The sequence below is a fragment of the Mastigoproctus giganteus genome, chromosome 4 (genome assembly GCF_048544385.1).
Source record: "Mastigoproctus giganteus isolate SK-2022 chromosome 4, ASM4854438v1, whole genome shotgun sequence".
Classification (NCBI taxonomy): domain Eukaryota; kingdom Metazoa; phylum Arthropoda; class Arachnida; order Uropygi; family Thelyphonidae; genus Mastigoproctus; species Mastigoproctus giganteus.
Genome location: NC_143578.1, coordinates 49,896,180 through 49,910,017, shown reverse-complemented (window position 1 = coordinate 49,910,017; position 13,838 = coordinate 49,896,180). Strand labels below are relative to the sequence as shown.

General features: G+C 31.4%; 1 protein-coding gene across 1 annotated transcript in view; it reads right to left on the bottom strand.

Annotated features, from left to right (window-relative positions):
* Window positions 1-12,298: 12,298 nt before the first annotated feature.
* The window catches only part of LOC150086707 (N-acetylated-alpha-linked acidic dipeptidase 2-like), a 231,043-nt gene continuing 229,503 nt past the window's right edge, over window positions 12,299-13,838 (bottom strand). Inside the window, exon 19 of the mRNA XM_090371536.1 lies at window positions 12,299-12,545. Within this exon, the coding sequence (XP_090227662.1) occupies window positions 12,335-12,545 (211 nt within the window). The 3' untranslated portion in view covers window positions 12,299-12,334. The remainder of the gene's footprint in view (window positions 12,546-13,838) is intronic.

The following is a 13,838-nucleotide window of genomic DNA, read 5'->3' as shown; positions in this document are numbered from 1 at the left end:
TTGTTCATGTAATTATAAATTTTACATAAAAAAAAAGGATATTAATGAGTTTGGTAAACTCTTGCTGTGAATATACTACACGAACAACCACACACTTTTTCAGTTTAGTTAAGATGATATTATAAGCATAAAAATGCAAGTCTAGAGCAGATTAGAAGTTCATATTTAAAAACACATCAAATTATAATGAAAACCTTTTTCTCATCAATATTATTAAAAGGAACATTCTCTTCACTGAGACTAAGAAAATTTATCAAAACATTCTTGGCCATAATATGAAAACATTATCAAAAGCAAATGTAATTCAAACATTTAAATTAACATTTTAACATGTTAATTGCCATGAGACAGTATCTGTGTCTCAGTTTTTTAAGCATTAGATTGCATACTCTGTAGTATCACAGATACTACAGAGTATGCAATCTCTGTAATATCAATATGATATTTAGTGTAAAATGAATCTAGATGGCCTGCATACCCAAATATGATTTTGATATATATACCGGTTGATATATATATACCAAATATATATTTGGTTTTGATATATATATATATATATATATATACATTCCGGTTATTTGGGACACATCGGGACTAGTGCATTTTGGCCTGATTAAGCGGCTGCCCCAATTATCCGAAGTTTCACGTAAATAGTTAAAAAAATACAATGTACCCCCCCCCACTTTACAACTGGTTCACTGTACAATTAAATCACATTACGACGAACTCACCATAGTAAAGTACTGTTCACAATACAATGTGTAGTAAGCACTGGTCATTGTGATCACATTTGTGAACTGAATTTTATTTCTATTAAACAGCGATTCTAATTAGCGAAAATAGGAGGAATATTATCCACAGGCTATAAAAGCAAAGAAATATTAAGCACAAATTTACCCTCTATTACCTTACCGATTAAAAAATACGTGAAAATCAGAAGAATATACGTGATAATCGGAATAATTAATACGTACTGTAATATGTACATACGAACTAGTTGGCATTTCTGTTCGCTGACATTTGTGGGTGGGGGTTAAAATTTAAAACAGTAAAAAGATAAGCAATCAATAACAAAGAAAACACGGCACACACAAATTGCAAGTAACACGATTCACGCAAGTGAGAACGGAGTAACAAGTTACGAAGCTTTAAAAATAGGAATGAAGAGAAGATTCTGAAAATTTATTTATTTTTTATATGATTGAAGATTCCATGGAAGTGTGAACACATTTCACCATAATAACCCACAGAATTCCAGCTGTCGGTATTATCGCAGATTCAATAAGATCGAGTTTACTATCCGTTTATGATAGATTGCACTAACAGAAAAGCCCAATAAACAGGTGACTGCTAATTGTTTTTATTGTTTTATGGTTGTGACCTCCAGAATTTCGACTGAACCACATGGTACTGTCGGAGACAATCGTAGGGTAATTTCCAGTGCTGCGGTCTCCTGCCCCGATTAAATGGCATGCTGTCCCAATTAAGTGAAGTAAACCCTGGCTATTTTCTCGATTGGTTTCTGTTTTTTAAGATTTGCCCCAATTAACTGGTGGCCCAAATAACCGGAATGCACTGTGTGTGTGTGTATATATATATATATATATTTTTTTTTCATAGGTCATGGTATATTTGTTATAGTATCGATCATGGTCTAATTAAATTTTCTAAAAAAAAAAAATTAGTAGCATACTGGAATCTATTTTTTATTAATATTATGACGATTAATATGTTAAGTTATCTTGAACAATATTTAAAATGTAATATACACATAATATGTAAATTATGAAAAAAAAGGGGGAATTTATAGCTTATTGAATGTTAGAAAAGATCGCCATTTTTAATTCTACTTAAGTTTGCTTTTTATTTTTTTATTTTTTATTTTTTTCTGTAATATATTTCATGTACTCTCCAAATTATACCAAAATTTTTATATTTCTAAAGAGAAAATGATATACAAATTCTTTGTCATAATTAAATGACTTTGGGTGGTGACTGCACATGGTTCTTCAAATATTTTCAAAATGGAACCAATTTCCTCAAGACAGAGACATTTCTCAATACATTCAACAGAGTGTTTAAAAGAAAATTGCTATATTAAATATTAAAACGGTTTTATCAATGGTTTTTTCCAACAAATATTTAAAGAATTTCACCACAACATACAGTTATTCAAGGAACATGTGTTTGTGTGCATATATATACAGTATATACACTAATTTTAATTAAAAAGTACATTTATAAATATATGAACACATCACATTTTTAATGGTAATATTAAAAATTATTAAACTGCACATGTGTGCATAAAAAGGGAGGATTAAATTAAGTGTGTTAACTTTTAGTATGTGCTTAACATAGTTTCTTTATAAATTTCATAAGCATAAAGCATATTTAAGGAAAAAGCATCTTCCTTCTAGTTCCCTTAAAAGTATAAAAAGAGTTACTTCATAGTCTGAACTAAAAGTGGTTACCTATATATTCTTAAGAATAAATTATTCATATAAAAAAATTGAAAACAATATTTATAGATAATACAGATTTTTATATCATAAATTAGTCCTTAAATATTAAGGACTAAGAATAATCATAAGAAAACTTTGAGCTAAGACAGTACTGTAAGATTGCAGAATCACATACATTACATAAATTAGAATTACATACATAGATAAACACACAGAGATATAATATAACTAAAAGAATAAAAGGAAATAAAATCTCATGGAACGGAACATGGAAAATGATCATTAAAAATACCATCTTTCTAATTCCCAACCAAGATGAACATAACAAAGAATGGAACAAAAAAGGCATTACTTTACTGAATTATCTGGTTAAAACTAAAACTAATGTTATAACAGAAAAGTAGAAAGGGACAGTAGCATTTTTTAATAAGAAATAAAAGAAATAAGGCAAAAAGACAAGAGGTCTGATTTTATAAAATCAATAAGAATAGAAAAAAAAATTAAACAAAATTGCTAAATTAAATAATACCATCAAGTATTTCTATAATTAGCATAACTATGTTATCAGAATACAACCTGCATGCTTTTAAAATAATACAGCTAAATTTTTACAAATATTGTCTATAAAACAGTTCTAAGACATCAAGGGAGTATTTATTCTATTATAATAGGATAGCATTCTGTTATTATACGTGGATCTAATATAAACATTTCTGGGGAAAATGAGATATTACTCTACACAGAGAACTAAAAGAAATATTCATCAGGGACTTTCAAAGGTCATTGAATATTTTGTCCATAAATCTGTTTCATGTCAATATTCATACCAAGTAAACTATAAACAAATGGAGGGATGAAGACCCAATTCAAAAAAATTTTTAATATTATATAATGGAAATCAATTACCACAATGAATGGCCACTTTATTAGGTACACCAGTCAATTTAATTAACTCCTTCAGTAACAATTTCACATGATTATATCAGTGACAAGGCAGATGGGCAAATACATAGGGATGCTGTATGTGTGCAATTCAGTGCAAGACAAAATATTTAAGTGACTTCAAATGTGGCAGAGCAGTTAGCATTAAATGTGCTAGTATGAATATCTTGGAAACTGCAAAACTGTTGGGGTTTTCATACACGATGGTGTCTTGGGTTTATTGAAATTGGTCAAATAACCAAATAACATCTAGCCAACAGTGATCCTGTGTTTGGAAACAGCTTATTGATGTGAGAGGCCAATGGAGGCAAACAAGACTTTTGGAGAGAAAGGTCGGTCAATCAGTCAAATAACAATCTAGTACAACAAGGTAACCAAAGAAGCAAATGCACAACTTGTATTTTATGATGGATAGGATATCATAGCAATCAAACTTGGTTCTTCCACTTCTGCTCCTGTCAGCAAAAAAGAAGTTATTGTTACAGTTGGCTCAAGAACATCAACATTGGAAAGTGGAGTATCAGAACCATGTTGCCTGGTCTGAAAAATTTCAGTTCCTGCTAATGGGAGGCCTAGAATATAGCAAAAACAACTTAATTTTATGGATTCATCCTGACAGGTGTCAAAAATGTAAGTTTTAGTGGTGTAATGGTGTAGGTAGTTTTTTGGACCCCCTTGATACCAGTGGAACAACATCTGGATACCACAGGCTACCTGAAAATTGTTTCCATACTAGGCATATCCTTTCATGACTGTGATGTACCCATCTGTGAATGGGTTCTTCCAACAGATAGTGTGCCACATAACAGGGCCAGAATTGTGTAGAACTGGTTCCAGGAACATGAGGGTGAATTCAGCTTGCTCTGGTGGCTTTTACAGTGAGCAGAACTCAATTGAATTGAGAACCTGTGGGATGAGGTGGCACAATCTCTTTGGCATAGATGTCTGTAAACATCCAGTTTGCAACAACTGGAAAGCAGCTGAGTCAATCAACATGGACCAACATTCCTATGGTACACTTTCAATATCTGATTGATTCTATGATGTGACGAATCTAGATCTAGGCTGTTCTAAGAGGTAAAGGGATCCTCACTATTAGGTAGGTGTACCTGATAAAGTGGCAACTCAATGTATATTCCCACAGACAATTAACTGAAAATCAGACGAAGGAACTGACTTAATTTCATGATGATGTACTTATATTTGTTTAAAAATGTATTTTTGTAATTTTTGAATACATAATAGAAACAGAAAAATGTAGATGTGAAAATTATTTCAGGCATGGGCAACCTCAGATCCATGAGAGGTTTTCATAATATACAAAACGAATAAGAAAGAATAGTGGAAGGGCAGCTTCAGCAATTTCTGCTTAATTTGTAAAATGCAAATTCTAGTCTTTTTTTTTTTTTTTTTTTTATGGTTTTCCAACATCATGACACTGTTCACTGCAAGAGAGAGAGAGAGAGAGAGAGAGAGAGAGAGAGAGATTTGTAAAATCAACGCCCAAAACTCTACATGGTAAGTAGACTTACCTAGTAAATAATTTGTTTAGAAAGATACATTTTACACTAAACTGCTTTTTTCCATAGACACATTATAATTTTCTATATAATGATTTTAAAATCCACTCATGTCACTGTTACTGGAGTGAGTTTCATTCGGTTGTATCACTCATAAACTATATAGCTTGTGAACCATTTAATACTAATTGTACATGCAAGCCGATGAAAACATGGATTATATTTAACGACAAAAAATTGTTAATTAAAGCCTTGTGTTTTATTTTTGTATCCCCAATTATTTTACTTCTTTAATACATGTCACAAACACAGCTACACAGGCACACACTTTATCTCTACCTCAAAAAACTATTCTTACTAATTTTGCCATTGTTTAATCTTTTAGCACTGGCAACTTTGAAATTTGCATTTCAAATTGCTCTATTTTTCAAAAGTGAAACTCACATATTAGACAATACAGCCTTATACAGTTGTTCATACCAAACACTGTTTAGCATATCAATTATTTTTAATATTAATCAATGATGCAATGCAAAATCACTCAATTTCTGTGATTCATTGAAAGAACATTGTTATGACAGATTTCTTGTATTCATTTCTAGTATAGAATGTCCAGTAAACACCAAATTTAAAATTTTTTTAATTTTATAAATATAGGTTATGGGAAGCGGGGGTTGATGCAGTTAGTCAGTCAGTCTCTCTCTCTCTCTCTCTCTCTCTCTCTCTCACAAATGGTTAATTCTTTGAACAATTGCTCAATATTTCTTTCTAATAAGAATGCAATATATTTTAAAACAAAATATCATGTAAGATTAATATTTTTATTAACATAAAAATATCATATACTTTGATAATTAATATTTTTATTAACATAAAAATATCATATATTTCGATAATATCTTGAAAGAAAAAATTTGTTAATTTAATATTCAGAAATACAAGAAATTCGAAATTTATTAAATTATTACACAAAAATGTTTTTATAGGATTGATATTTTATAATTGTCAAAAGAAAAAATAAGTGTAAGCAGTTTTAATAATAATTCGAAGATGTGTGTGTACAGACACACACAATAGCAGCAGACAAAAAATATAGCACCTAGAAAAAGAAATAAACTGCTAAAAAATATCATAACCCTCCTGGCTTATGCCAAACTATCTGAGATCACCAAAATATTTTTGTATTTAGTTCAAGTTGTCAAATCTGATTATGTCTTCTGCTAACACTGAATGATCAGCTTTAACTGATACTTTAAGTAAATAAAGGTGTAGCAGTTTCTTTTTAAGATGAAAAATATTCCAAAAGATAATAGTAATCAAGTTTCAAGAAATGGGTAATATGTCAAGAAACGTCAATAGTGGTAGGCAAAAAGTATCTGCTCCCAAACTGGATCATTCCTTATATAGAGTTACTCTTAAAAATCGCAAAGTACCCTCAGCCTAAGTCAAAAGTGAATGGAAAAAAAAAAAAAAAGTACTAATGAATGGGATAAAAATTTACTGTTATAGAAGAGCTATTTTCAGAAATGAGTCAAAAGACTAATTTCCATAGCTCTTGTGGTGCAGAGCATCTGAGGTGCCAATAAAGTGAGCAATTCCAGTCCAATGTCATCAAGAAACAGTGATCTTGAAATGCCAGATGGTGCATGGGCCAATGTTGAATTTGGTAATGAATGCATGTTACATTTACTACTGAAATCAGCATCATATTGTCATTTTACAGCAATATCACACAAATGTGGTTCATTCTCAATCATGGATTATTTGCAGCTATGCTTTTTTATCCAGAGACACTTTTATGTCATTGATATCACAAACTGAATCTTTCTTGCATTTGTTTTCTACGATGCAATGACAGGCAGCTGTCATAACGACAAAAGATGACCATACCAAGAGCTAATGTTAATTTTATTTATTATAAAATAGAATAATATAATACTGATTTGAACATCGCAAAGAAATTTTTTTTTTCTGTCAAGCCTGCAGTTAATCAACTCAATAATCTGAGTTAGGTCAAAACAAGTGATATTAATTTAAAAATATATATCATTTTCCAGTATATAGTAATAGGCATTACTGTTTTAACAGCATTCAAATACTGTATTAGATTAGAACTCTTGCTGTTAAAGCCTTAAACATTTTTAATTCTGTGGGGTTACAATTTTTTTTGTCTGTGTATATAAAACTTAAATGAAGTTTTATCTTTAAATGATGAAAAAAGTTCTTGCAATAAATTATTACAGAGTCATTCTCTAGATATATATTTTCTCCTCTGTTAAAGAATCCAAGTTCTTTTATTCAATTTTCCCCCTCTGTTCTAGCCATCAATCTTTTGCGACTTCCATGGGAGATAAAAATATCATAAAGGACTAAGCTATACAAAATCTACACTCAATATAATTACTGACAGATATCACTCTTGAGCTTGATGTGAGCAAAATAGAGGAGGTTCTAAAATATGTTTAAAATACACTGACTATACTTGAACAAAATCATTATGCTTCAAGTAATGCAGAGGAATGGACAATTTTTATTGAGCTGGTCTATATTTTTATAAGCTGTAACAATGAGCATAGTTATCCTTGAAAGAAATATATTTTAGATATTTTCTTTCTGATATATTAAAGAAGACAAATATTGTTTTGAATATTTGCCTTTTTTAGTCATTAAACATATCAATGAAATCAAACAATAAAATTTTCAAGTTCATTATGAAACTATTGGGAATAAAAAAGTTATTAGATCACTCTAATGTGGAAGTATGAAATTACTTAAAATGAGCCACCTGAATTCTGAGCTTTCACTTATTTTTAACCCAAAAACAATAAAAGCAGATAAACCATTTTGTTTTTATTTGAAAATTCTTTTTAAAATATTAATTTATCTCAATTGTTAAGGCATATAAAATTGATATTTGTAGATTAAAAGTTTACTGTACAAAAGTGTTCTTACTTCTAGACAAAGATGATAAATTTTATTATTTTAATTAAGCTTTAAAAGTAACAATTATTTGGTTTACCAGTATGAACACCAGATGATTTAAAAAAATGATTTTGAAAATCTAGCTACATGTATTTTGTAAGTGGCCAATCAATGGAGATATATGAATATCTCTTCCCAAGATACAAATGTATCACATTATGTCAACTTCTTGACATCTGGAGCAACTTATTACTGAGTGCTTATTCCATACCTACTGCTACAAAGTAGCTGATGGGTTAGGTTTTCAGACACTTTTCATAAACATTTTGAGAGTAACCCTAATATTTACAAATCAGGATGACTATCCAGTTTTCTTAGGATTACAATATACACACTCCTCCACATAAGGTAAACAGCTTTGTTATAATCAGCATTATTACTTTATTTTTATTTGTTCATTACCCATTCCAATATTTCTCTATGTAACACTCTTTCAACAAATTGAATGGACAACTGTAAAAATCTGTGATCATCCAGCAAATACTAACTTTGTATTTATATGTATGTGTGTCTGTGGGTATTTTTATGAAACAATAAGCAATTAATATACTTCATTTACAGCTTTTAGACCATTCCCAATAAGTTAACATAGTTTAATTTTGGAGTTGGCTATGTGCAATGTAAAAGAGAATGAAAAACATTTGGCTTAATGTATCTTAGAATGACAAAAAGCATTACAACATTTTTATGCAATTTGACAGAGAGACCATACCTTTGTACTATATCAAGGAACCTTGCCAACTCATTTGAATATTAAATTTAAAAAATGGATAGATGAGTGAGATCACTCAGGCAGGGAAATAAGTTAATGCTATTCAACATATTTTGGAAATAAAAGAATAAAACTGAGTTCATCCAATAAAATGATAGAAAAAAAGATTATCAAAGATGTTGAGTCTCAAAAATAATTTTGATTATTTTTTGTGAGTAAGGGAGATAAAGACCATATTATATCCTGAAATATAAAGTCTATACACATCTAATAACAGAATATAGATGGATATGCAATATTTAACTCTTAACAACAAATTTGATATAATGTTCTGATTAGCCACTTTGTAATTTCTTAATATAAAAGGACAGGGTATTATGATCATCTTAAAACTTTTACCATGAATTTCATGGTTAGTCATCTTTGTTATAGACATAAATCTCATGAAATGCAATAACAGATTTTAAATTTCTGTGACCTTATGAAAATCTTAAAGAAACCTTCAACAACAAGATTTTTTGAACATGCACATATTTAGTTTAAACTTCATATATTTAACTTGTCAATATATCTATGAACAACAAATTCTTGGTTACAGAATAATAATCTCATAACTATTTGATGACAACTAATCATAAACAACTTTTTTTCCCAGAAACTTAAAACTGAAGGCTTTACAAGAAATTTCCTTAAACTCAAAGTATAAAAGATTATATTGTGACTCTTAGAAACTCTGTTCACTGCATAATTCAATAACTATTCTGCATATTGAATATGCCATTTATGTTCTAAGATATGTGCTAATATTTAAATATGAATGAACAAATAATGAATTATATTTGCAAATAACACATCTATTACCTTACTATCAACTGTATATCTGTGCTAAAATAGCCATTTGTTCACAGATGTATATCCAGGATTTAACACATTTGTGCTGTATGCAAATTGCACTTTTACAATGTATTTTTAAAAAATTTGTCATCTCCCCCCACAGATGTATTTGATTCTAAAATGAGAGTTGGCATAATTTCTTGCTTAATGGATGTTAAATAAGTGTTAACTGTAGTAGCTCACTGGTGAAGAAAGAGGTTCACCCTGACAAAGGAATCACCACTGATGTAACAGGCAATGCAACTCACTGGTGTCTGCTCACATCACTGCATTTTTGATGCAGTCTTTGTATGATCAGCTCTCTCGTTATTCATAAAGTAAAATAGCATTCAAAAAGTTTTGCTTTAGTTTGTATAGCATAGTAATGAATAATTAGAGATAATTTCAGTGATCTGCCTGATGAATTGACATTGATATCACAAGCAGAGTAAATCTTGATTATCATTTATCTTTTCTATGTCACAATACAATATGATTTATTTTTATCTGTTGTTTGAAAGCACATCACTGAGAGAGGTTTCATTTTTACCTTTTTCATAGTAAGAAAATATTTAAGGTTATTTAAAAAAAAGATAAAAATAAAGCCCTTTGCAATCTGTTACCATTCATTCAGGACATATGACTAAGTGTAGGAGGATATTATTGCATTTATTGTCATATTCATATCTCAATTACTTGTTTGTAAGTTGGGAAGTGTAATGACAACTTGTGGCAGTAAGTTAGCAGCTGTCAGAAAGTAAGCTAATTTTTTATTATATTATTATCAAATATAATTGATGTATAAGTGCAAGAGGGAAATATTTCAATCATATTCATACAAAAATGGTAAGCTGCTAAATTCTCCAATTTGGGGAATTGAGCAGCTTACCATTTAGGTTGTTTTGCCAGAGAGGTAGTTACTGAACAAGACACACTGGTTTGTAATGAAAAATTAAAGTATTTTTCTCCCATGCTTCTTCCACCCCATGCAACATGCAAATGTTCCTGTGAACACATACACTTCTACAGACATGAGACTTCTCCCATGCTTCTTACACCCCATGCAACATGCAAATGTTCCTGTGAACACATACACTTCTACAGACACATATATGAAACACGTGTATGAGTAACAAGCTCTGGTACCAATAAATATAAATAATTTTTAATGGTACCAGAGTACCATTTTGAGTTTGTGCTTCTTACACAAACTACAACTGGTCTGTACAGTGGAGTGTGTAATGAAACAAATTTTTCTTTAATCACCAGTAAAGCACAGAAAAAATAATCCTAGCATTTGGTAAGCCACAGGTGGGTCCTTCTCACAGGACAAGACCTGGTGGCCTGCTGGTGGGTTACCCCACCCAAAAAACTATTAAAAGGTGAGCCACAGTGGGTTGCCCAATATGAAAGTGTTAACTGTTAAAAGCACAAACTGGGTTGTTTCTTAATATTTGCCTAAATAAAGAAAGGATCCATCTTACATTATAGAATTTTAAAATTTTGCAAATAATCCCAGTTTGTTTTGATGAAATCCAAGGGTGGATTCAGCTTTGGATTTCATCAAAAGAATCCACCCACTGATGAAATCAAAGGTTGGATTTGTCATGTTTAAGAAATGGATTAATAGCATAGGAAAACTGTTCTTCTAATAGATAACAAAGAAAGGGCATGCAAAAACATGTCATTGGAAGAATGTTAAGACTCCTCTAGATCTATGATTGATGAAATCAGAAGTCCAACACCAAAGATTTCCAAAGAAATCACATCGTTAATGCAGCTGAACAGTAGGCATTATTCTTCCTGTTATTTAGTTACTTTGTTTATCCCATCTTGTTCTGGGAAATCAAGCTAAAATAAATCTTGCAAACCACACACACACACATACTAGTTATGCTAGTTTGTTTATGGGACAGGACAACTGATTAAAAAGTCTCAAACTTTAATACTGATCAAAAAATGCAAATGAGAGTTCTCTAAAGACTTGGATAGGATGAACTCTGAGCTGTCATCTACTCAGCACAGCACATGTAGTTACTGAGTCAGCTATTTTGTCATTATATTCACTCTATTAGCATGTTTGGTTCTGACAGTTTGTTATTTATTTATTTTTTTTTTAGGAGCATTAGCAACTAATGCCATATTGCTCCGGGGATATGCGGTGATCATTCCCTGACCTTTCCGCATCCTCCGTATTTGGTGATCATGGGCTCGAACCCCGGTCTAATCAAGAAGCATGTGCTATGCACTGCTGCTCCTGCCCGCCTGGCTACGGAGGTGCCGGTGGGCAGGAGCAGGTTCTGACAGTAATCAGGACCAGCCATTTGTAGATGTTAAATACAGGAAAAAGGTAACAGATGTGTACATTACAATATATTACACTGGTAATATAATTTTAAAAAATTATGTTTTGTACAGCCACTCATAAAAAGAAGAAGTGTTTGGAAAGTGAAATATTTTGGTCTTTTTTTATTCCAAATAAATATCTGTTTTGGGAATAGTCCTTAAGAAGTGTTCCCTGCAAAGTTTAAATGAAGAAAATGCTCAGTCATTCCAGTCATGCTAGACAGAAATGTTATAATAATTACCACTATCCAACAAAGGTAGTTACTATAAAAACCAGTTAATGGAATAAAAAACAAACAACAATGACAACAAAAAACTGACTACTTGATACACTAAATGTGTATGTAAATGCAAAATAGCATTTACATATCTGAATTAAATGAAAATAAATATTTCTTTAAAATTAAATTAAAGGAAGCTTTTCATTTTACAAGAACCAATTATTCAAATACCCTAGTTACTATAATTTCTTGAAAGTACTATATCACAGATTTCTATAATTCATCACTATGTCCAACCAGTACCTCACTATTTAACACTCCAGTGGCAGAGCGCAAGCCATGAAGAACATACGACATCTGCAGTTTTACTTGTTCCCAATCATTTGCATCATTACTAGTCTGTGCTTTATCTAAAGCTTCCACTAAGTGAGGAAATAATGTCCCTTGGTAGCTGTTTAGATGATGAGGTCCATAGATTACATGGCTAAAAATAAACAGGAAAAGAGATGTAAATTTTAAAAGTCAGTTTAGTTGTGTGTGCACTTGAATGGGGGTTCTTTCAAATCAAACCCAGCAAAAACACTGTAAATTAAACTTCATACACAAAAAATTCACCATAATGTGTAAAAATAAGCATTAGCATTAGTAGAGGCATACGATGCAAGAAAGCAAACTTATGCAGCATCAGCAAAAAAAAAAAAAAAATTCTTCCATTTCACCCCTCTGTTCATTCAAAATACCTGTCCAGCTGAGCCTTAAATTTATTTAGGCTATCAACTTCCACAACAAGGGATGGAAGCCTGTTCCACCAACCAACTACCCGTTGGCTAAAGGCAAATTTCCGCACAACTATCCTACATCTGTCTTTCCTCAATCTGAATTTATGCCCTCTCAGGTGATTATTCTGAGCAAGACAAAGCATCCCATCAGCACTGAGCATGCTCAAACCATTCAAGGCTTTATACACCTCTATCAGATCACCTCGCCTGTGCCTAGTCTCCAGACACTAATTTACAAAACTTAAGCCTTTCTTTGTAAGAGCAACCCTTTGTTCCATTCACTAATATTTTTTCCCTTCTCTGTACTCGTTCCAGAAGCTCTACATCCTCCTTGAAATGAGGCCTCCAGACCTGTATACAGTACTCAAGGTGTGGCCTGACCATTGCCTTATACAAGGGAATAATCACCTCCTTATCCCTGCTAGAAAAATTCCTGTATATCATTGATAAGACACCATCAGCTACTCTTGCAGCCCGTCTGCACTGCTCAGAGAACTTCACATCTGCCTGCACAATTACCCCCAGGTCCTTTTCATTCTCTACCACTGTCAGTGCAGTACCAACAGAGTTGATATGTTGCTCTGGGGTTGCTGTTTCCCATATGTAGTACTTTACGTTTGTCAATGTTAAACTTCATTTGCCACCTCTCAGCCCATCTGCTCAACCTTTCCAGCTCCTGTTGCAGCAGCATAATGTCAGTAGTGTCCTTAACAACCGTGCCAACCTTTGTATCGTCTGCAAATTTGGAAATTAAGCTTGATATACCATCATCAATATCATTTATAAATACAGAAAACAATAATGGACCCAAAACTGAACCCTGAGGGACGCCACTAATTTTATTTTAATTAAATCGAAAAATTAAATTAAAAAATTAAATGAAATTTTATTGAAATTAAATCGAAATTTTATTGAAATTAAATCGAAGACATGTTTTTCTGCACTCAACATCTTTTTGATGAATTATATGGTGTGAAATACGAATATGAATAATATGA